A 24,010-nucleotide genomic window follows, 5' to 3' on the forward strand; every position below is an offset into this window, starting at 1 on the left:
GTATCTGTGCCAGTCATTCTATGAGGCACTGGGGTAGATTCAAGATAATCAGCCTCTATCCCTCATGAGGCTCCCAGTCTTAATCTCCATTTCTTAAGTGAGGTAACTGAGGCACGGAGAAGCGACTGGCATAGATGGTGGAAGACTGAGCAGAAGAGAGACCCGAGTCCCCGCCGCACTCTTCCTCTCCTAGCTTTTCTGTCTGTCTGTCTGTCTTAAAAAGTATCTGTGCCAGTCATTCTATCAGGCACTGGGGTAGATTCAAGATAATCAGCCTCTATCCCCCATGAGGCTCACAGTCTTAATCTCCATTTTTCAAGTGAGGTAATTGAGGCACGGAGAAACGACTGGCCTAAGGTCACACAGCAGACAAGTGGCGGTACCGGGATTAGAACCCGCGTCCTCTGAGTCCCCGGGTTGTTCTTTCCACTAGGCCACACTGCTTCTGCCTGGGGATCTCCATGTGGGACAAGGGTTGTTTCTGACCAGGTTATCTTGCATCTATCTCTGCTTAGTACCATAAGCTCGACGGGTGGGCAAGGAATGGATCTACCAACTCTGTTTTATTGTTATATTCTACTCTCCAAAGTTCTTCATATGGTGCTCAATGCACAATAAGTGCTCACTAAATACCCTCCATAAATACAATTTTATACGTATTTATAATAAATACGCTCAATAAATACTCTTTATTAAGCGCTCAATAAATACGATTGAATGACTGAATGAATCCTATTTAGTGAGCACTTATTGATTCATTCATTCAATCGTATTTATTGAGCGCTTACTGTGTGCAGAGCACCGTGATTTATTGATTCATTTATTCAATCTTATTTACTGAGCGCTCACGGTGTGCAAAGCACTGTCCCAAGCATTTGGGAGAGTACAACGTAACAATAAGCAGACGCACTCCCTGCCCACAATGAGCTTACAGTCTAGAGTCTAGATTAATGACATAAGGGATTAACAAATACAATTATTATTATTAACATTATTATTAATAATAACAACAACGACATTACTGTTATAATAATCCCTGGCCCTTCTGCCGCTCCTTTGGCTGGAGAGTGGTGAAAAGGGATGCACTGGTCAGAAATTCTCGCCGAGTCTGATAGAGGCAATTCAACAATTGAACTGTGAACATGATATCCTGTAATCACTGTTACTTCCAGCCACTGATTTAAATCACACGGATTTTAATTTGTGCCAAGGTGTAAAAATATTCCAAAATCCCTAAAATGCATCGGCTGTCTTAAGAATTGGATTATGGCATTGTACTAAGTTACAGTGGTGTCGGTAAGACGGCTGGTTTTTATCAGGTCCATTAAGGAGCCATGTTTTAAATTTCTTGTCATATCCTACCCTTGAGGTCACAAGGAAGCAGGGACATACACAGGAGAAAGAAGAAATTGAGTGGGGACGTGGATGGCATTCAAACTGGATTATGCAGGGGGAGCTTGTCGTCCTCCCCCTGGCCCGGAATGCCCTCCCTCCGCACATCCCTCCTTTTAAAGCCCTACTGAGAGCTCACCTCCTCCAGGAGGCCTTCCCAGACTGAGCCCCCTCCTTCCTCTCCCTCTCCTCCTCCTCCCCATCCCCCCCCCAGCCTTACCTCCTTCCCCTCCCCACAGCACCTATATATATGTTTGTACATATTTATTACTCTATTCTACTCGTACATATTTATTCTATTTATTTCATTTGGTTTATATGTTTTGTTTTGTTGTCTCTCTCCCCCCTCTAGACTGTGAGCCCGCTGTTGGGTAGGAACCATCTCTATATGTTGCAAACTTGTACTTCCCAAGTGCTTAGTACAGTGCTCCGCACACAGTAAGCGCTCAATAAATATGATTGAATGAATGAATGAACAAGATAGCTTTTAAAACCTGAATCCATATGTTAGATCTTGAAGGGCAACCACTAGTCTCCTTAGATAAAGAATAAGATGGTTCTTAGCGGCTAAAAAGCATAATGGTATCGGCAAGCTATAAAATTAAGGGAGGCTATAGAATATACTTAGAAGCAGGAGGCTTCAGAGGTTATTGATATCAGGGCTTTGTACTGCTCTCTGGTTCTGTGCGTTTGGAAAGCTTCAACATTCATCTCCAAAAACAGAACAGAGCCTGGCTTTGGTGTACTTAGCACGTCTTCCAGAATCTTTCATTGATTAGCACATGAATATTACATTTAATTACGTTAAAAGATGAGGCATTGCGTATCACCCACAAGGGAGAAGATGGGGTTCAATTAGTTCGCTACGACTACGAAGCACATTCATAAATATCACCCGCACTGAAGCGGCGTGGCTCAGTGGGAAGAGCCCGGGCTTTGGAGTCAGGGGTCATGGGTTCAAATGCCGACTCCGCCAATTGCCAGCTGTGTGACTCCGGGCAAGTCGCTTAACTTCTCTGGGCCTCAGTTACCTCATCTGTAAAATGGGGATGAAGACTGTGAGCCCCCCCGTGGGGCAACCTGATCACCTTGTAACCTCCCCAGCGCTTAGAACAGTGCTTTGCACATAGTAAGCGCTTAATAAATGCTGTTATTATTATTATTATGTAGTAAGCGCTTAACAAATGCCATTATTATTATTCTACTCCAGCTTCACCACTTGTCTGCTGTGCGATCTTGGACAAGTCACTTCACTTCTCTGGGCCTCAGTTTCCTCATCTGTAGAATGGGGATTAAGGCTGGGAGCCCCATCTGGACTCTGTCCAACCCAATTCGCTTGTATCCACCCCAACATTTAGTAAGCGCCCAACAAATACCATAAAAAAATTGGAGTTATATTTTTATTCCTGTTCCAACGTCAGACCTCCTTGATCGGTACAAAAGCATAACATTTGGGGGTTAATGTTTTATTCTAAAACTCCAAGACATTTTTCACATTTACATACTTTATACAGTCAATCTTCCTGATGCTCTTGGGAGAGAGATAGCATTTTTATTCCAGTTTGATAGATGGTGATCCTGAGACACAGAAATAAAGCGATAGCAATTTAGTAATAGAAGGAAATGAGAGTCGGAGCCTCCTGACTTCTAAACTGCAGATTTTACCAACCAATCTACTCTTTCTTCTGGATTATTATCTTAAATGAAAGGAAAAAAAAATAGTCCTTGAATGTTAGATTGATAATTTAAATGACTGAAAGTAGCCGTACCATTAGGATTAACTTGTCCACTGAAGTAAATCTGACTTTACTGGATGCTAATAGATGCCATGAAACTGAACCATGAGACTAAGTAAATTTTAGGAAAAAATGAATACCAATCAATCAATCGTATTTATTGAGCGCTTACTGTGTGCAGAGCACTGTACTGAGTGCTTGGGAAGTACAAGTTGGCAACATCTAGAGACGGTCCCTACCCAGCAGTGGGCTCACAGTCTAGAAGGGGGAGACAAAGAACAAAACCAAACATATTAACAAAATAAAATAATTAGAGCAGATATGTACAAGTAAAATAAATACATAGAGTAATAAATATGTACAAACATATCAGATCAGAGAGGAGGCTGACGCAGTAGTCCAGAAGGGATAGGATGAGAGCTTGAACGAGCAGGGTAGCGGTTTGGATGGAGAGGAAAGGGCGGATCTTGGCAATGTTGCGGAGCTGAGACCGGCAGGTTTTGGTGACGGCTTGGATGTGAGGGGGGAACGAGAGAGCGGAGTCGAGGATGGCACCAAGGTTGCGGGCCTGTGAGATGGGAAGGATGGGAGTGCCGTCAACGGAGATCGGAAAGTCAGGGAGAGGACAAGGTTTGGGAGGGAAGACAAGGAGCTCAGTCTTCGACATGTTGAGTTTTAGGTGGCGGGCAGACATCCAGATGGAGATGTCCTGAAGGCAGGAGGAGATGCGAGCCCGGAGGGACGGGGAGAGAGCAGGGGCAGAGATGGAGATCTGGGTGTCATCAGCATAGAGATGATAGTTGAAGCCGTGGGAGCGAATGAGGTCACCAAGGGAGTGAGTGTAGATGGAGAACAGAAGGGGACCAAGCACTGAACCTTGGGGAACCCCCACAGTAAAGGGATGGGAGGGGGAGGAGGAGCCTGCAAAAGAGACTGAGAAAGAACGACCGGAGAGATAAGAGGAGAACCAGGAGAGGATGGAGTCCGTGAAGCCAAGGTCGGATAGCGTGTTGAGGAGAAGGGGGAATATGAATATGAAGGGAGAATATGAACAATTCATTAGTTTTGAATTTATGGTATCATCAAGGAGTTCCACTGCATTCATTCATTCAATCATATTTATTGAGTGCTTACTGTGTGCAGAGCACTGGACTAAGAGCTTGGGAAGTACAAGCTGGCAACATATAGAGACGGTCCCTACCCAACAGTGGGCTCGCAGTCTTACAATTTCACCTCTCTGAGGCTGTAGTGGCCTCAGAACAGGTCATCAGGCAGGGCAACTTTGAACATCGTCATCTGATTTCTATTCTACTACTAACGACACTTGTGGCATTTGTTATGTGCTTGCCATGTGCCAGGCACTGTTCTAAGCGCTGGGGTAGATACAAGCTAATCAAGTCGGACACAGTCCCTGTCCCATATGTTTGTACGTACTTATTACTCTATTTATTTATTTATTTTACTTGTACATATCTATTCCATTTATTTTATTTTGTTAATATGTTTTGTTTTGTTCTCTGTCTCCCCCTTCTAGACTGTGAGCCCACTGGTGGGTAGGGACCGTCTCTAGATGTTGCCAACTTGTACTTCCCAAGCGCTTAGTACAGTGCTCTGCACACAGTAAGCGCTCAATAAATATGATTGATTGATTGATTAATTCCCAATTTACAGCTGAGGTAACTGAGGTACAGAGAAGTAAAATGACTTGTCCAAGAACACACAGCAGACAAGTGGCGGAGCTGGAATTACACTCCAAGTTCTTCTGAATCCCAGGCCCATGCTCTATCCACTAGGTTCATTCATTCATTCAATCATATTTATTGAGTGCTTACTGTGTGCAGAGCACTGGACTAAGCGCTTGGGAAGTACAAAACGGCAACACATAGAGACAGTCCCTACCCGACAACAGGCTCACAGTCTAGAAGGGGGAGACAGACAACAAAACAACAAAACAAAACATATTAACAAAATAAAATAAATAGTATTGTACACAGTCCCTGTCCCAAATGGGGCTCCCAGCCTTAATCCCCATTTTACAGTGCAGAGAAAACTGAGGCCCAGAGAAGTGAAGTGACTCTCCCAATGTCACCGAGCAGACAGGTGGCAAAGCCGTATGACTCAGTGGAAAGAGCATGGGCTTTGGAGTCAGAGGTCATGGGTTCGAATCCCGGCTTCGCCACATGTCTGCTGTATGACCTTGGGCAAGTCACTTAACTTCTCTGAGCCTCAGTTCCCTCATCTGTAAAATGGGAATTAAGACTGTGAGCCCTACGTGGGACAACCTGACCACCTTGTATCCCCCCAGCGCTTAGAACAGTGCTTTGCACATAGTAAGCGCTTAACAAATGCCATCATTTTTTATTTTTAAAGCCAGGAGTAGAATAATAATAATAATAATGGCATTTGTTAAGCGCTTACTACGTACTAGGCACTGTACTAAGCACTGGGGTGGATACAAGCAAATTGGGTTCATTCATTCATTCATTCATTCAATTGTATTTACTGAGCGCCTACTGTGTGCAGAGCACTGAACTAAGCGCTAGGGAAGGACAAGTCGGCAACATATAGAGACGGTCCCTACCCGACAACGGGCTCACAGTCTAGAAGGGGGAGACAGACAACAAAACAAAACATGTCCCTTCAAGGCCCTACTGAGAGCTCACCTCCTCCAGGAGGCCTTCCCAGACTGAGCCCCCTCCTTCCTCTCCCCCTCCTCCCCTCCCCTTACCTCCTTCCCCTCCCCACAGCACCTGTATATATGTATATATGCTCGTATGGATTTATTACTCTAATTTGTACATATTTATTCTATTTATTTGATTTTGTTAATATGTTTTGTTTTGTTGTCTGTCTCCCCCTTCTAGACTGTGAGCCCACTGTTGGGTAGGGACCGTCTCTATGTGTTGCCAACTTGTACTTCCCAAGCGCTTAGTACAGTACTCTGCACACAGTAAGCGCTCAATAAATACGATTGATTGATTGATTGACTAGCTTAGACCCATTTATAGTGATTTGTCACTCTGTACTGACTGAATATTTCCATTTCTTTTTTGGAAAGATAAAAGGGAAATTGAACAAAGGCAGACTTTAATTCCCTTTCCCGTGAAAAGCGACCGGGGCTGTTCTGTGGCTATTTCGGCCCACTCTCCCGCAGCTAAAACGAGAGCTCATTCAAATCTCTCAAAAGTCCACTTTTGTGACTTGCCTGAGTTTTAGATGAATGGGTTTTCACCGTAATTACAAATCTCAATTTTAGGTCACTTCTGCTTATGTTTAATTTTAACTCAGCTCATTATAAATGGGCTGGGTTTTTTTTCCATGTAGTCTACTGGCTTCAGAAATACTTTTTTTTATGAATTATTGATGGGTGATTTTTATTTTCTACTCCTAAGCACACTTAGTTCTCCTCCAACGTGGTGGTGATGTTCTCGACTAATACACGCGTCGAGAACTTGGCTTGTACGAATGGTGATCGGGGCGCGTGTCCTGTAACCTAACTTTCCCTCGATGAACTAAGACGAGGACACGCGCCCTGACCACCATTCGCACAAGCCAACATTTTGGGTCGTGTTTTAGTCCTCAAGAAAGTTCCCTGATTCCCCAACGGTGTTCCACTTCAAATGCAGAACGGAAAAACTGAGCAAACGTCTAATTTACGGAGCTCTACTCCATCATCTCCTATGGCAACTACTGCAAAGGTGAGAATTTAAGCTACGGTATTTTAACTCAGAAAGCACATCCCCTCAAAAGCAAGCAGAATTACAACGAAATCCAACGTCTTTCTCCACTGATTGCCGAAGAAGCAGTGTTTAGACCAACTGGTGCCCGGAACTGAGACTGCCCTTCCTTCTTTGCCAGCTGGCTTGTTAAAACGCATCATAAACCAGTGCTATTTCTGCTGTTTATAAAGCTGGGGAAATTTAACGTATTTTTATCCATGGATAAAGATTTTTTTTATGGCATCTGTTAAGTGCTACGTGCCAAGCACTGTACTAAGCATCAGGGTGGATACAAGCTACTCAGGTTGGACACTGTCCATGTCCCTCATGGAGTTCACAGTCCCCATTTTACAGATGAGGTAACTGAAGCACAGAGAAGTGACCTACCCAAGGTCACACAACAGACAAGTGGCGGAATTGGGTTTAGAAATCAGGTAGAACCAAGATCCGCCCTTCTTCTCCATCCAAACCGCTACCTTGCTGGTTCAATCTTTCATCCTATCCAGACTGGATGACTGCATCGGCCTCCTCTCTGATCTCCCATCCTCGTGTCTCTCTCCACTTCAATCCAGACTTCATGCTGCTGCCCGGATTATCTTTGTCCAGAAACGCTCTGGGCATGTCACTCCCCTCCTCAGAAATCTCCAGTGGCTACCAATCAATCTGCGCATCAGGCAGAAACTCCTCCCCCTGGGCTTCAAGGCTGTCCATCCATCCCCTCGCCCCCTCCTACCTCCCCTCCCTTCTCTCCTTCTCCAGCCCAGCCAGCACCCTCCGCTCCTCCGCCGCTAATCTCCTCACCGTTAGGCCTCGTTCTCGCCTGTCCCGCCATCGACCCCCGGCCCACATCCTCCCCCTGGCCCGGAATGCCCTCCCTCCGCCCATCCGCCAAACTAACTTTCTTCCTCCCTTCAAAGCCCCACTGAGAGCTCACCTCCTCCAGGAGGCCTTCCCAGACTGAGCCCCTTTTTTCCTCTCCTCCTCCCCATCACCCTCCCACCCTTCCCCTTCCCCACCCCACAGCACTTGTATATATTTGTACATATTTATTACTGTATTTTACTTGTATATATTTACTACTCTATTTTATTAATGATGTGCATATAATAATAATAATAATGATGGCATTTATTAAGCGCTTACTGTGTGCAAAGCACTGTTCTAAGCGCTGGGGAGGTTACAAGGCGATCAGGTTGTCCCACGGGGGGCTCACAGTCTTCATCCTCCTTTTCCAGATGAGGGAACTGAGGCCCAGAGAAGTGAATCAATCAATCAATCGTATTTATTGGGCGCTTACTGTGTGCAGAGCACTGTACTAAGCGCTTGGGTAGTACAAGCTGGCAACATATAAGTGAAGTGAGTTGCCCAAAGTCACACAGCTGACAAGTGGCGGAGCCGGGATTTGAACCCATGACTCTGACTCCAAAGCCCGGGCTCTTTCCACTGATAGCTATAATTCTATTTATTCTGATGGTTTTGACACCCGTCCACATGTTTTGTTTTCTGTCTCCCCACTCTAGACTGTGAGCCCGCTGTTGGGTAGGGACCGTCTCTATATGCTGCCGACTTGTACTTCCCAAGCGCTTAGTACAGTGCTCTGCACACAGTAAGCACTCAAAAAATACAATCGAATGAATGAACGAATGAACACAGGTCCTGATTCCCAAGCCCCTGCTCTATCCACTAGGCCATATTGCCTCTCTGGTTCTGGATTCCTGTCCATGGTACTACAATGTCACATTGAAATTTCAATCTAAAGTACTCAGGGACTGAGTAGCACTTAGATCAATTAATCAGTTAATGAGATTTATTGAGGGCTTATTGCGCGCACAGCACGTTACTCAGCGGTCGGAAATGGGCTCAACGCAGTAGAGTTGGCAAGAACGATCTCCAGCCACAAGCAGCTTAGAGTCTACAATAATAATCTTGCCCATGTCCATTCCTTCCTGATGAGAAAAAGCAAATATTAACCCTAATTACAGATAAAACAATTTGATTTACCTTTTGAAAATCTGTCAACCGCACGCAAACCTTGTGCCGTTCACTGTGTAGGCCCTACAACACAAATCCTTGTTGTTGTCCATGGTGGGAGTTCAAACGCAGCTCCTCAAAATCTACTGAGATGACCGACGTTGGTGGCATCAGTTGAATGGGATCATCATCATTATCATCATCAATCGTATTTATTGAGCGCTTACTATGTGCACTGTACTAAGCAACACCGCTCCAGTGCTGCCTTTCCAGATGATCTAATTGTTTCCCAGATTCTTCAAGTTGCCTCCTTCTGTCCTACACTGTGATTGTTCCATTTCTGCGTTTAATCCATTCATTCATTCAACGGTATTTATTGAGCGCTCACTGTGTGCAGGGCACCGGACTGAGCGCTTGGGAAGTCCGAGTCGGCAACGTCTAGAGACGGTCCCTACCCGACAACGGGCTCCCAGTCTAGAAGGGGGAGACGGACGACAAAACAAAATATGTGGACGGGTGTCAAAATCGTCGGAACAAATAGAATTAAAGCGGGTTCACTTACTGAGCACTCGTAAGTGCTCAATAAATACCACTGCTGGACTGGTGGAAATCTAAAGTTGAACTATGATTTTTGATCTACCTTTTAAACCTGGCACAATCTACGTACCGGGGACTAATCAACCATGAGTAATAATAATAATAATAATAATGGCATTTGTTAAGCGCTTACTCTGTGCAAAGCACTGTTCTAAGCGCTGGAGTAGCGGGTAAGATGACAGGCTTAGGTTTAAAGGCAGTGAGACACATCACTACTTTTTGAAGTGCTTGGGCCCAACCCACCGCAGAGCCCTTAGGTACAGATAGTCCAGTGCTCTGCACACAGTAAGCGCTCAATAAATACGATTGATGATGATGATGATGATGACTGAATCTGTTGTCACCTCCTGAAATTTACCGCAGCGTCTGGCTCTCCCACCATCTCGTAAGCTCTTTGACGACAGGGGTCATGTCTGCTAACTGCTGAATTTTCCCAAGACCTTAACACAACACCTTGCACGGACCATACTGAATTCTCCCAAGTGCTTAGTACAGTGCTGAACACATTAAGTGCTCAATAAATACCACTTTTTGACCAGCCAGTCAAAAAAAAGTGCTCTTGATTGACAAATGATTGATAAAGGCAGCTGGAATTTAAGCAAAAACAGGAGGAAGAGGGTGTTGATTCATTCTTAGAACCAATTTACTGAGCGCTTACCACGTGCAGAGCACTGTGCTAAGCGCTTAGGAGGGTACCTTACAGCAGACGCATTCCCTTCCCACCAGGAGCTGATAGTTTAGGGGAGTCCAGTGCCTATCATTTAGGCGGAATATCTATCGTCGAAGCTCTAGACTGGGCTCGTTGTGGGCAGGAATGTGCCTGTTGCTATATTGTACTCTCCCCGTGCTTAGGATATGGCTTTGCACACAGAAAGTACTCAATAAATACGACTGAATGAAGGACTGAAAGAATGTACGTCCTTTCAGAATGTATGACCTTGGGACCTGTACTTCCCAAGCGCTTAGTACAGTGCTCTGCACACAGTAAGCGCTCAATAAATACGACTGATTGACTGATTGATTTCAGGGTCTGGCAGGGTTAAGAGTACGGTGCACCATTACACTGCCAGGAATTTAATAGCACATAGGCACACCCTTTGTCTATATTTTCTAGATTTAGAAGTGATAAATGCCAATGACATGGGCGTGTAGCCTGAGGAAATCTCGATTTTCAAAGCAAAATAAAGTCAGAATAGCAGACTTTTGGTGGGTCAGGAGGGAAAATGCTGAAGGTCTTTTTTTTTTTTCTAAAAAACAGGGACTTTGTACTACCGTTACTTCAGCCTGAAATGAAAACGCTAACAAATTTTGAGGTAGCTTTAAGATTGACGAAAATAGAACTGCGGTTTTGGGTGCTTCTGAAAGGAAAAGTTCAGTTCTTTAAAGTACAAAGACTGAAAAGTTGCAATGTTAATTGAAGATTTGGCCTTTTGGTGAGTAACATCCATGATTAAACACCATATTGCTGTGAAGTCTGACTCCTCCCTTATAAGACATAGAAGCTGATAGCTCCAAAAAGGCATAAATTTTACTGATGTTTTCTTTTCGTTTCTTCACGCAGCTTCTTTAATAAGTTCAGCGAGCCTCTGAAAAGCCTAAAATAACAGAAAAATGATCATGAGGCAAACTTACGTAACTAATTTTTTGTCGTAAGAGTTCAGACAAGAATGGCCAGGGGCTCATTCCCTCTAATTCCAGGTAGGGTTTCCTACTTCTCTAGGAAGCCATGAGGCTTCATAACAAAAGTCTGCAATGTGAACTGAGTTTTGTGGAGGAAATGTGCTACAAAATGACAATATTAATAATAATGATGGCATTTATTAAGCGCTTACTATGTGCAAAGCACTGTTCTAAGCGCTGGGGAGGCTACAAGGTGATCAGGTTGTCCCACATGGGGAGTGGGACAACCCGTGTCCAACCCGATTTGCGTGTACCCACCACAGCGCTGAGTTCAGCGTCTGGCACATAGTAAGTGCTTAACAAATCATAATAATAATGGCATTTATTAAGCGCTTACTATGGGCAAAGCACTGTTCTAAGCACTGGGGAGGTACAAGGTGATCAGGCTGTCCCATGGGGGGCTCACAGCCTCCATCCCCATCCTACAGATGAGGCAACTGAGGCCCAGAGATGTTAATTGACTTGCCCCAAGTCACACAGCTGACAATTGGCAGAGCTGGGATTTGAACCCATGACCTCTGACTCCAAAACCCGTGCTCTTTCCACTGAGCCACGCTGCTTCTCCTAACTGCTTCTCAGGTAACTGAGGCCCAGAGAAGTGAAGCGACTTGCCCAAACTCACACAGCTGACAAGTGGCGGAGCCGGGATTAGAACCCATAACCCCTGATTCCCGAGCCCGTGCTCTTCCCACTAAGTCACGCTGCTTCTCTACTTGTAGATAATTACTTGTAGATTGACAGGCCCAATTTACTTAGACATGACAGAAAACCCATGATAACTGGTGGACAAACCAAAACAGCAGGCTGCAGATAAATTCCCCTCCCCAAACATTTTTTAATCAGTAGCTTAGAATGGTGCCTTCCAATCAGCAGATGCTCAATTAAGATCAATTAATAGTATTTTTTTGAGCATGCACACCGTGAAGAGCACCCAAGGGAGATTGCGATGGAGTTAGAAGACATATCCATACCCACAAAGAATTTACAATCTTCTATTCCTACTCTACATATAGTCTTGTGACGTATATCTGCTTTAATCTTATTGCCTGCTTTTTTATACAGGGAAAATTGCCGTTTATGCCATTTCCTCTCAGAATGTTGATCAAAACATTATCTGGAGTTAATATATGCCCTCATCTCTGAGATCTTTGATATGCCACCCCACAAATTGTTTTGAGAAAAGTCTTCCTGTGAAATATTGGGGTCGGAGACAAAGCTTTTGCACATCATTTTTGTTTAGGCAGACCACTGAGAGATGGATAAACTTGGCTGAAAGGTAGTAAAACAATTCAACATATTTGTGAGTCCCAGGACATGCCGCTTCACAGCTCAAGGCACTTACCAAGTCCATCTGCTCTGGAGAAGACAGAGAGAAGGAAGCGCGGACGTAAGAACTGGGATCTGAACTATCGATGTTGAAAGCACTCCCGGGAACTAGTAGCACCTAAAGAGAGAAGATCGAAGGTTACGAGAGCATTCTCAGCCGGCCGCTTACAAATGTTTCCAGTTCAAAAACAAAAAAAAAGAAAGAAATAGGCAGGTTGGATGAAAAAGCACGTCAAAATGTTAAAATTGAAATGTCCCCTAAACCAAAAAACTCTCGAAACTGAAATACTTGGCTTGTGCAAAGGTCCAAAAAGAGAAAAACAGTTCGGGTGTCTAAAGGTCTGTCAAACAAATATCGATAAAAACAAACGGAAAGACAAACCCCAAAGGAAGATGAAGAAGTGTATTTTGGAGGCCACCTTCAATAACGCTCGTAGGCAAAAAAGAGCCTTTGGATTTCCTAAAATCTTTGACAAACCCAAGATTAATCTTTGGCACCGTGGTCTAATGGAAAGGGCATGTGCCGGGAGTCAGAAGACTGCCACTTGTCTGCTGTATGACCTTGGGCAAGTCACTTAACTTCTCTGGGCCTCAGTTACTTCATCTGTAAAATGGGGAAGAAGGGACTACGTCCGACTTGATTATCCTGTATCTACCCCAGTGCTTAGTACAGTGCCTGGCATACAGTAAGCACTTTACCAAATTCCATTAAAGAACAAAGACATCAGAACTGTACTTTCTATAGTCTAAAAATGTAACATAAAACATCAGCAGTTATTTTAATTTCTTGCTTCCAGTTGTCTTTGTTTCTAAATGTGTTACTCCATTCATAGTAGAAAATGTTCAAAAATGAGCAAAAACGTGTATAAGGATTACTCGCCTCTTGCGTATCTGCGTTTTGACCTATCGGCCTTCAACATTTTATTTCGTTTAAACACGAGGGAATGGGCTATTTACTAGTGAGCGTTTCTTTGAAGGAATTTATATTCAATTCTTATACCATTCACACTTGCGAAGCAGGGCCTGGTGGCTACAGTGTGGCCCTGGGGGTCAGAAGGATCTGAGTTCTAATCCCTACTCCCTCACTTGTCTGCTGTGTGACCTTGGATAAGCCTCTTAACTTCTCTGTGCCTCCGTCACCTCACCTGTAAAATGGGGATTAAGACTGTGAACCCCATGTGGGACATGGGCTGTGCCTAACCTGATTATCTTATATCTACCCCAGCGTTAAGTACGGTGCCTGCCACATAGTAAGTGCTTAACAAATACCATAAAAACAACAAAAAAACCCCCCTATTAACAGTCAGAGAAAGCTATGAAGGTGGCATACTCAGTGTTTCATACTGGGGAGGATTCTGAGAAAAGCAGTGTAAAAGCAAAAAAGGGGAAATCCCTTTTGCCGACTAGTGTTCTCCCCCGTTACAAGCCATTAATCAGAAATAATAATGATGGCATTTGTTAAGTGCTTACTATGTGCAGAGCACTGTGATGGTGTATGCAGTTACCGCTCAATCAGTAGTATTTATTGTGTGCCGACTGTGTGCAGAGCACTGCACAACACAGTCAACACAATCCCTGTCCTAAAATAGCTTACTGTCGAGCATGGAAGCTAGACAAACCTACTAAAATAGCTAACGTAACTAAAGAGCTAACATAAATTCAAGGGTAGAAGAAAGTAGAGATTAAATGAGAGATGTACACGAGTGCTACAGGTAGTTGTGAATACTTGTGTACTTAGGTGCTGCTGAAGAGACGGTTGGTGGGGGGATATTAAAATCTGGATATTTGAGTCGAATTGCTCGAGGTCCTGTGCTCTCTGACATGTTCCTTGAGGGCAGGCATCATTTCTACTAATTCTGTTGGACTCTTCCAAGTGTTTAGTACAGTGCTCTGCACTCAGTAAGCACTCAATATATACCCTTGATTGATGTCTGCCTGGTTCAAGCGGAGTCGGGATTCCAAATGGGGAAGAGTTTGGTGACTTGGGAAGACAAAGGGGATGTTGGGTGGAGATTCAGGAGGCAGGAGAGAGAGAAACGGACAGACAGACACACGGACAAAGAGACAGACATGGCAAGACCCTGATGGGGAGACCCACAGCACCTGTATATATATTTGTACATATTTATTACTCTATTCATTGATTTTATTTGTACATATTTACTCTATTTATTTTATTTTGTTAATTTGTTTTGTCGTCTGTCTCCCCCTTCTAGACTGTGAGCCCATTGTTGGGTAGAGACCGTTTCTATATGTTGCCAACTTGGAATAATGATGGCATTTATTAAGCGCTTACTATGTGCAATGCACTGCTGTACTTCCCAAGCGCTTAGTACAGCGCTCTGCACACAGTAAGCGCTCAATAAATGCGATTGAATGAATGAATGAATATGTTTTGAGTGCAGACGGGGTTGGGCTGGGGCTGGAAGTCTGACCACGCCACTTTTGGCACACGTCAGGGATTTACTACCAACCAGTGTAAGAAAGGAAGAGGGCGGGAGAGCTCTAATTAATAATTCCACTGCTTCCTACTGCTTTGAAGCCATCCCCACCCAGGCTTCAAAAATCTAGCTTACCCCATGCAAATAATATTCATTCATTCATGAATATTCATTCATGAATATTCCCCTCCTCCCCCCTCCATCCCCCCCGCCTTACTTCCTTCCCTTCCCCACAGCTCCTGTATATACGTATATATGTTTGTACGTATTTATTACTCTATTTATTTATTTATTTATTTTACTTGTGCATATCTATCCTATTTATTTTATTTTGTTAATATGTTTGGTTTTGTTCTCTGTCTCCCCCTTCTACACTGTGAGCCCGCTGTTGAGTAGGGACCATCTCTATGTGTTGCCAACCTGTACTTCCCAAGTGCTTAGTACAGTGCTCTGCACCTAGTAAGCGCTCAATAAATACGATTGATTAATTGATTGATTCATTCATTCAATCATATTTACTGAGCGCTTACTGGGTGCAGAACACTGTACTAAGCACTTGTTGCTGTGTGCTCACAGGGTGTAGAGGATTGCGCTGGATTGCACCCATGGTTATTTCTAGTCCTCTCAATTTCAGCATATATTTTATTTTTCCTCATTTCTTGGCTACAACTTGAGGGACAAAATTCCATTCCATACAATAACCATGAATATGATTTAATAATAATAATAATGATGGCATTCATTAAGCGCTTACTATGTGAAAAGCACTGTTCTAAGCACTGGGGAGGTTAGAAGGAGGTCAAGTTGTCCCTTGGGGGGTTCACAGTCTTAATCCCCATTTTACAGATGAGGGAACTGAGGCACAGAGAAATTACGTGACTTGCCCAAAGTCACACAGCTGACAATTGGCAGAGGCGGGATTCGAACCCATGACCCCTGACTCCAAAGCCCATGCCCTTTCCAGTGAGCCACGCTGCTTAAGAATACTTCCTTAGTATAGGGCTCTTGATTTTTCCAAAGCACTTCTCCTCTGAGTCCAATTAATCCATCCATTCGTGAATTGGCTGAGTAGGAAATTAAAATGTCCTTTTGAAATTAACTGAACTTGTTTACCTCTTTTTTCAGTGCCTTTTCCATGATGAGCTGTTGTGTGTCAGGCACGTCTTTAATTTTAATCCACAAGAACATCCCGGCTGCAGGAGAATGCCACTCTGCCAAACCTGGGGATAAAAACGAAACAAAAATAAACAAAAGCACCGACCCCAGCATCTTGAAATGGCTCACTCAGACACGACCCCCCAGCACTGAAATTAGTTTAGTTTACAATTCTGTTGAACGCCATTTATTTTCTTATTTCATTTTTTCCATATTTTGTGGATTCCATCTGCATCTATATTTTTCTTCTTGCTCTGGTGAGCGTGGCTACTCTATTGCAATCAGTCACTCAGTCGTATTTATTGAGCGCTTACAGTGTGCAGAGCACTGTACTAAGTGCTTGGGAGAGTACAACAGAGAAGCAGCGTGGCTCAGTGGAAAGAGCCCGGGCTTTGGAGCCAGAGGTCATGGGTTCGAATCCCGGCTCCGCCAATTGTCAGCTGTGTGGCTTTGGGCCAGTCACTTCACTTCTTTGGGCCTCAGTTCCCTCATCTGTAAAATGGGGATTAAGACTGTGAGCCCCCCGTGGGACAACCTGATCCCCCTGTACCCTCCCCAGTGCTTAGAACAGTGCTTTGCACGTAGTAAGCGCTTAATAAATGCCATCATTATTATTATTACAATATAACAATAAACAGATACATTCCCTGCCCACCACGAGCTTCCAGTCTCCCAAGTGCCTAGCACAAGGATCAATAAATACTATTAATTGATAGCCTGCTCCTGTAGCACTTAAAACAACTTATGTCTGTATTATAATTCTCAATCGGTGGTATTTCTTGACCAACTACTGTGTGCAAAACACTATATTAAGCACTTGGAAAGTACACCCGAGGCAAACCCCACCATCACTGCCTCCAGAAGTTTACAGTCTAACAGGGGAAATGGACCTCTGAAGGTTATCTCTAAATTGAGGGAGTGGAAGGGAGAACAGAGGTCAAATAGGTAGGAGAGGGGACGTTTCTAGCCAAGGATTTTATCATCATCATCATCATCAATCGTATTTATTGAGTGCTTACTATGTGCAGAGCACTGTACTAAGCGCTTATCCACACACTGGCGTTTCTGGCACCTACAGTATATATGTTTTCAGGGTGAGAAGCTCAATCTACCGACCTTGAAGCCACTTGTCTGCAGAAGCCAGCATGGCATCCCGCTGCTTCCTATAAAATGCTATCACCCTGGAGGCAAAAAAAAAATGCGATTAAATTTGGCAACAGACTAGCAGATCTCCAGGATCCAATGGATAAGGATTTCCCAAAGGTTTAGCCTGAACAGAGCAGTGAATATTTTGCAGGACGATAAAGAAAACCGATCTTGTTATTCTGTCCGCTCTGACTTCAACTAGATCCTTCATCTGTTTCCTGCTATGGCATGAATTCCCAAACAATTTCCTAAGTGAGGAAAGCGATTGTCTTTCTTCCCTTGTGAAATGGGAGAAACTTGAAATAACAGTCTCAACAGAGGCAGCACAGGCCGTCCCTGGGCTGGAGAGAAGGGATCAATCAATCAATCAATCAATCAATCATATTTATTGAGCGCTTACTGTGTGCAGAGCACTGTACTAAGCGCTTGGGAAGTACAAGTTGGCAACATATAGAGACAGTCTCTACCCAACAGTGGGCTCACAGTCTGGTATCAGGGAACCTGTCTACTAACTCTGTAATAATTCTATCTGTTCTGATGACTTTGACAACTGTCTACATATTTATTACTTTTAGACTGTGAGACCCTTTTAGACTGTGAGCCCACTGTTGGGTAGGGACTGTCTCTATGTGTTGCCAACTTGTACTTCCCAAGTGCTTAGTCCAGTGCTCTGCACACAGTAAGCGCTCAATAAATACGATTGATGATGATGATGATTACATGTTTTGTTTCGTTGTCTGTCTCCCCCTCCCAGACTGTGAGCCCGTTGTTGGGTAGGGACCGTCTTTACATGTTGCCAACTTGGACTTCCCAAGCGCTTAGTCCAGTGCTCTGCACAGAGTAAGCGCTCAATAAATACGATTGAATGAACACTCTCTCAAATGCTTAATATAGGGCTTGGCACTCAGTAAGTGCTCAATAAATAATAATAATAATAATGGCATTTATTAAGCACTTACTATGTGCAAAGCACTGTTCTAAGCACTGGGGAGGTTACTAGGTGATCAGGTTGTCCCACGGGGGGCTCACAGTCTTAATCCCCATTTTCCAGATGAGGGAACTGAGGCCCAGAGAAGTGAAGTGACTGGCCCAAAGTCCCACAGCTGACAGTTGGCGGAGCAGGGATTTGAACCCATGACCTCTGACTCCCAAGCCTGTGTTCTTTCCACTGAGCCACGCTGCTTCTCTACAAACGATTAATTGATGGTCTCTAAGCATCTCTGGGTAAAGGGTTTTATCAATTAATCAGTAGATTGTATTTATTGAGCACTTCCTGAGAGCCAAGCGTTGGATTAAGTGTTTGAGAGAGGATGCTATCACAGAGTTAGCAGACAGGTTCCCTGACCACAAGGAGCCTAAAGTATATATGGATACTGTATATATGTACATGTTTGTACATATTTATTCCTCTATTTATTTATTTTACTTGTACATATCTATTCTAATTATTTTATTTTTGTTAATATGTTTGGTTTTGTTCTCTGTCTCCCCCTTCTAGACTGTGAGCCCACTGTGGGGTAGGGACTGTCTCTATATGTTGCCAACTTGTACTTCCCAAGCGCTTAGTACAGTGCTCTGCACACAGTAAGCGCTCAATGAATACGATTGATTGACTGATTGATTACAGTCTTGAGGGCGGAGGGAGACATTCATAGGAATAAATAAATTAAGGATATGGTCCTAAATGCTGTGGGGCTGAGGGGAGGTTTAATAAAGCGGGCAAATCCAAGTGCCAGGGCAATGCCGCAGGAAGTGGGAGAAGAGGAAATGACAGCTTAGTCAGGGAAGGCCTCTTGGAGGAGATAGGCTTTTAATAAAAGCACGTCTGCACAACCCAGCCAGAACCAAGAATTGAGCAATTCTCTCTCATTCAGACAACTCTCTTCCACCAATTTTGCTAAAATTAGCTGAATATTTCAGGCAAAAATAGTTTCCTTCCCCAATCTTCTCCCTATTAGGTGCTGTTATGCCCGCCCCCCTGCTATGAGGTAATGCCCTGGAAATTCTCAATGGGTCCGGGTTAGCTAAACTAAAAGGGTGGCAAGGACTAAGAAGAAGCCGCTTTCATTAAAAAAAAAAAAAGTGGAAACTTGAAGCAGTTTCGCTATCTTCTAATGCCTAGCTAAGTAGGGGTAGACTTCAAATATTTGTGTAAATTATTGTAAGTGCACCAATAAAAAGTTTAGGAACTGATTTAGCACTCACAGATTATCCCTAGTTTTCAGCTGAGAAAACTCCAGCGCAGGGGAGATAAGGTGGGTGGGCGTTGAGTCTGCCCCACGCCCCTCCCAACAAAACCCTTTTATACCATTGATAATAATAACGGTGTATCTGTTCAGTGCTTACTATATGCCAAGCACTGTGCTAAGGGGGGAGCAGAACACTATAAGCAGACTGCTTATAGTCCCTTCCCCACATTCCTTCATTCATTCAATCGTATTTATTGAGCGCTTACTATGTGCAGAGCACTGGACTAAGCGCTTGGGAAGTCCAAGTTGGCAACATCTAGAGACGGTCCCTATCCAACGGCGGGCTCACAGTCTAGAAAGGGGAGACAGACAACAGAACGTATTAACAACAAGATAAAATAAATAGAATAAATAGAGTAATAAATACGTGCAAACATATATACATATATACAGGTGCTGTGGGGAGGGGAAGGGCAGGGAGGAGAAGGTGGATGGCACTCCATTCATTCATTCATTCGTATTTATTGAGCGCTTACTGTGTGCAGAGCACTGGACTAAGCGCTTGGGAAGTCCAAGTTGGCAACATATAAAGATGGTCATTTCATACATTTATTCAATTGTATTTATTGACTGCTTACTGTGTGCAGAGCACTGGACTAAGCGCTTGGGAAGTCCAAGCTGGCAACATATAGAGACGGTCCCTACCCACCAGCGGGCTCACAGTCTCCCGTACCTCTTCCTTTAGGGACCATGGAATCATTACTATCAATCAATCAACCAATCGATCCATCGTATTTATTGAGCGCTTACCGTGTGCAGAGCACTGGACTAAGCGCTTGGGAAGTCCAAGTTGGCAACGTATAGAGACGGTCCCTACCCAACAGTGGGCTCACAGTCTAAAAGGGGGAGACAGAGAACAAAACCAAACGTACTAACAAAATAAAATAAATAGAATAGATACGTACAAGTAAAATAGAGTAATAAATATGTACAAACATATATACATATACAGCGCTCCGCACACAGTAAGCACTCAATAAATATGATTGATGATGATGATATACTACTAATAATGATAATACTATCTGTTAAGCACTTCCTATGTGCCAAACATTAAACTAAGCATTAGAGTAGATATGAGTTAATTAGACTGGAGACAGTCTCTGTCCCACATGGGGCTCACAGTCTAGAAGAGAGAGGAAACAGGTACTGAATGCCCATTTTACAGATGAGGAAAACTGCGGCACAGGGAAGTGAAGTGCCTTTCCTTAGATCACCCCGCAGGCAAGGGCACAGAAACCAACCAGATTCTCTTACTTCCAGGCCCCAGATATTTCCTTACAGACTCACTGGGGCTCACGGTCTGAAGGGGAGGGAGAACGGGTTTTTCCTCCCTTTACAGATGAGGAGACTGAGGTGCGGCGAAGTGAAGCGACTTGTCCACGGTGACGGAACAGAAGCGACGGAGCCGGGATTAGAACCCGGGACCCCGACTCTCGGGCCCGTGCTCTTCCCCCCGGGCCCGACCGGTTCCCTTTAATTTCGACCCCTTCGTTACCTGTCTACGTGTTCCAGGAAGCCCTCTTCTCCCCACTGCTGCAGAAGCTGTGCTATTAAAAGCTAAAAGAGACAGAAGGAAAAACGGTAGTACGCGTCGGTATATTCTACTGGGTTTCCGACCCGAAGCTGGTGCTGCTGAAACTTTCTACCTCGCTGTGAGGGTACGGGTGGTACAGCAGATAAAAAAAAAAAAAACCTCCAGGATCCGCCAAAAAGATCAGACGCTTATTCCAAACCGCATTTTAGTTATGTTGCCAACTTTCTTTCCCCGGCCCAAGTTCTACAAAAAGTAGCGCCTGACCCTGGAGCTCTTAGCTGCTCTGACTGCAGTGTTTCGTCTGCTGTGTGACCTTGGGCAAGTCACTTAACTTCTCTGAGCCTCGGTTACCTCATCTGTAAAACGGGGATGAAGACCGTGAGCCCCACGTGGGACAACCTGATCACTCTGTACCCCCCCAGCGCTTAGAACGGTGCTTTGCACGTAGTAAGCGCTTAACAAATGCCAACATTATTATTATTATTATTGCCCTAAACAGAAGAGGAGGAGCCTCCACTTGAACTTTTTCCCCCATCTAACAATGAACTCCTTCGCTGGCTTACTTGACCTCCACGGTGGCAGGTTTAATTCGAGGGGAATTCCCTTCCAAAAGACTGACCGGCACACGTAGGCGGCAGTGGGTAAGTACGCCGGTAGTCAGTCAGTCAGTCGTATTTATTGAGCGCTTACTGTGTGCACAGCAATGTACTAGGCGCTTGTAAATGTAAACCCGAATGACAGGAATCGCCATTTGCTGAAAGGAAAGGATCAGAGGGGGCCAGAATCAAAAGAGTAAATCAAAGATGTCTAAGGCAAGAAGTGCCATTCATTCATTCATTCAATCGTATTTATTGAGCGCTTACTGTGTGCAGAGCACTGTACTAAGCGCTTGGGAAGTACAAGTTGGCAACATCTAGAGACAGGCCCTACCCAACAGTGGGCTCACAGTCTAAAAGTACTTATATAGGTACTTATGAAGTGCCTATCTAGTACCAAGCACTGTGCTAAATTCTGAGGGGGTAGATAGACGATAATCTGTTTGGACACAGCTCTTGTCCCCCATTGAGTTTACAAGCTAAGAGAGAGGGGAAGGGGGCATTTTCTCCCCTTTTTACAGGGGTGGAAATTGGGGCCCAGAAAGGTTAGCACAGCAGGCCGGTGGCTTTTGTCTGCCAGTAAGCAACCTACTTGAATTAGTCTTTTAATTCATTCATCCATTCAATCGTATTTATTTACTGAGCGCTTACTGTGTGCAGAGCACTGGACTAAGCGCTTGGGACATCCAAGTTGGCAACATATTAGAGATGGTCCCTACCCAACAGCGGGCTCACAGTCTAGAAGATATGAAGACCTCCTCCAGGAGGTCTTCCCAGACTGAGCCCCTTCCTTCCTCTCCCCCTCGTCCCCCTCTCCATCCCCCCATCTTACCTCCTTCCCTTCCCCACAGCACCTGCATATATGTTTGTACATATTTATTACTCTATTTATTTATTTTACTTGTACATATCTATTCTATTTATTTTATTTGGTTAGTATGTTTGGTTTTGTTCTCTGTCTCCCCCTTTTAGACTGTGAGCCCAAGGTTGGGTAGGGACCGTCTCTCTATGTTGCCAATTTGTACTTCCCAAAGCGCTTAGTACAGTGCTCTGCACATAGCAAGCGCTCAATAAATACGATTGATGATGATGATGATGATGATGAAGGTAAATCGAGCAATCGATCAATGGTATTTGTTGAGCACTTACCGTGTGCAGAGCACTGAACTATGAAAATCAGGTGAGTTTCTCCACCGTGGACAATTATAGTAAGATTGATTCCCGCAACGACCCAACCTGCTGCCCCTCTAGGACTACTTTTCCTCCCTACTTAGACTGTGAGCTCCACATAAGTCAGGGACTGTGTCTGACCTGATTAAGTTGAATCTACCCCAGCGCTCAGTACAGTCCCTGACACACAGTACACTCTCAACAAACATAACGGCTTGTCCGTGGGCACGCAACGTGTCTAACGGCTCTGTTGCACTGTACTCTCCCAAGCACTTAGTATAGCGCTTGGCATGATAAATACAATTGCGCTCCACAAATACAGCTGATTGATGATGATGATAATATTAATAATGATACTACAATGCAATCGAGTTGATTCCAGTCATCATCATCATCATCAATCGTATTCATTGTGTGCAGAGCACTGTACTAAGCGCTTGGGAAGTACAAATTGGCAACATATAGAGGCAGTCCCTGCCCAACAGTGGGCTCACAGTCTATTCTGGAACCCACCATCCCAGGCAATTAACTGGCCCTATCTTCTGCTCTCTCCTCATTTGAATATGAACATGCGTTCACTCATTCAGTTGTATTTATTGAGCGCTTAGCGTGTGCAGAACACTGTACTAAGCGCTTGGGAAGTACAAGTCGGCAACATAGAGAGACAGTCCCCGCCCCAAAATGGGCACACGGTCTAGAAGATGCAATCTTTCATTGAACAGCACTAAATCATCATCATCATCATCAATCGTATTTATTGAGCGCTTACTGAGGGCAGAGCACTGTACTAAGCGCTTGGGAAGTACAAGTTGGCAACATATAGAGACGGTCCCTACCCAATAGTGGGCTCACAGTCTACCTGGTAAACTCTCTTTTCCCCACGTCCCAAACACCGTCCAAGCACTTGAACCAACCCACTATTTGAGGGTTGGTGGCTTCCCCGCCCGCAGTGAAGACCCACTGGGAGAACCCATTTCTTCAAAGCTAACTCACTTTAAGACAGCCTAGTCTGCCAACTGATTTAATCTAACCAGCCGACTGTACGTCGCCTGGCTCTTACCTGGGTGAAAGTGCTGGTGTGCATTGTTGAGACTTGGATGTGGAGGACAACTCTGTCAATTAGGGGCTTTGGACCTGTTATAAAGCCTATTCGCAACCTAAGGAGAAAGAAAAAAAACGGATCATCCGCAGATTTAAGATGCTGTTCAATGACTAAAGCATCCAGACTTCATTTTTCTGTTGGAGCTTTTTTTGCAATGGTATTTGTTAAGGCTGGTACTATAAGTCCAGCACTG

At 44.3% G+C, this 24,010-nt stretch overlaps 1 protein-coding gene across 2 annotated transcripts in view; it reads right to left on the reverse strand.

Moving 5' to 3' along the window:
• Window positions 1-9,373: 9,373 nt before the first annotated feature.
• The window catches only part of AADAT (aminoadipate aminotransferase), a 34,061-nt gene continuing 19,424 nt past the window's right edge, over window positions 9,374-24,010 (reverse strand). For both annotated transcript variants that reach the window (XM_038755329.1, XM_038755330.1), the window contains exons 8-13: window positions 23,776-23,872; window positions 20,911-20,972; window positions 17,134-17,198; window positions 15,976-16,082; window positions 12,438-12,539; window positions 9,374-11,010 (exon numbers count right to left, since the gene is read on the reverse strand). In XM_038755329.1, coding sequence (XP_038611257.1) covers window positions 10,969-11,010; window positions 12,438-12,539; window positions 15,976-16,082; window positions 17,134-17,198; window positions 20,911-20,972; window positions 23,776-23,872 — 475 coding nt within the window. In that variant the 3' untranslated portion in view covers window positions 9,374-10,968. The remainder of the gene's footprint in view (window positions 11,011-12,437; window positions 12,540-15,975; window positions 16,083-17,133; window positions 17,199-20,910; window positions 20,973-23,775; window positions 23,873-24,010) is intronic.

Source organism: Tachyglossus aculeatus, chromosome 12, assembly GCF_015852505.1.
Source record: "Tachyglossus aculeatus isolate mTacAcu1 chromosome 12, mTacAcu1.pri, whole genome shotgun sequence".
NCBI classification, from domain to species: domain Eukaryota; kingdom Metazoa; phylum Chordata; class Mammalia; order Monotremata; family Tachyglossidae; genus Tachyglossus; species Tachyglossus aculeatus.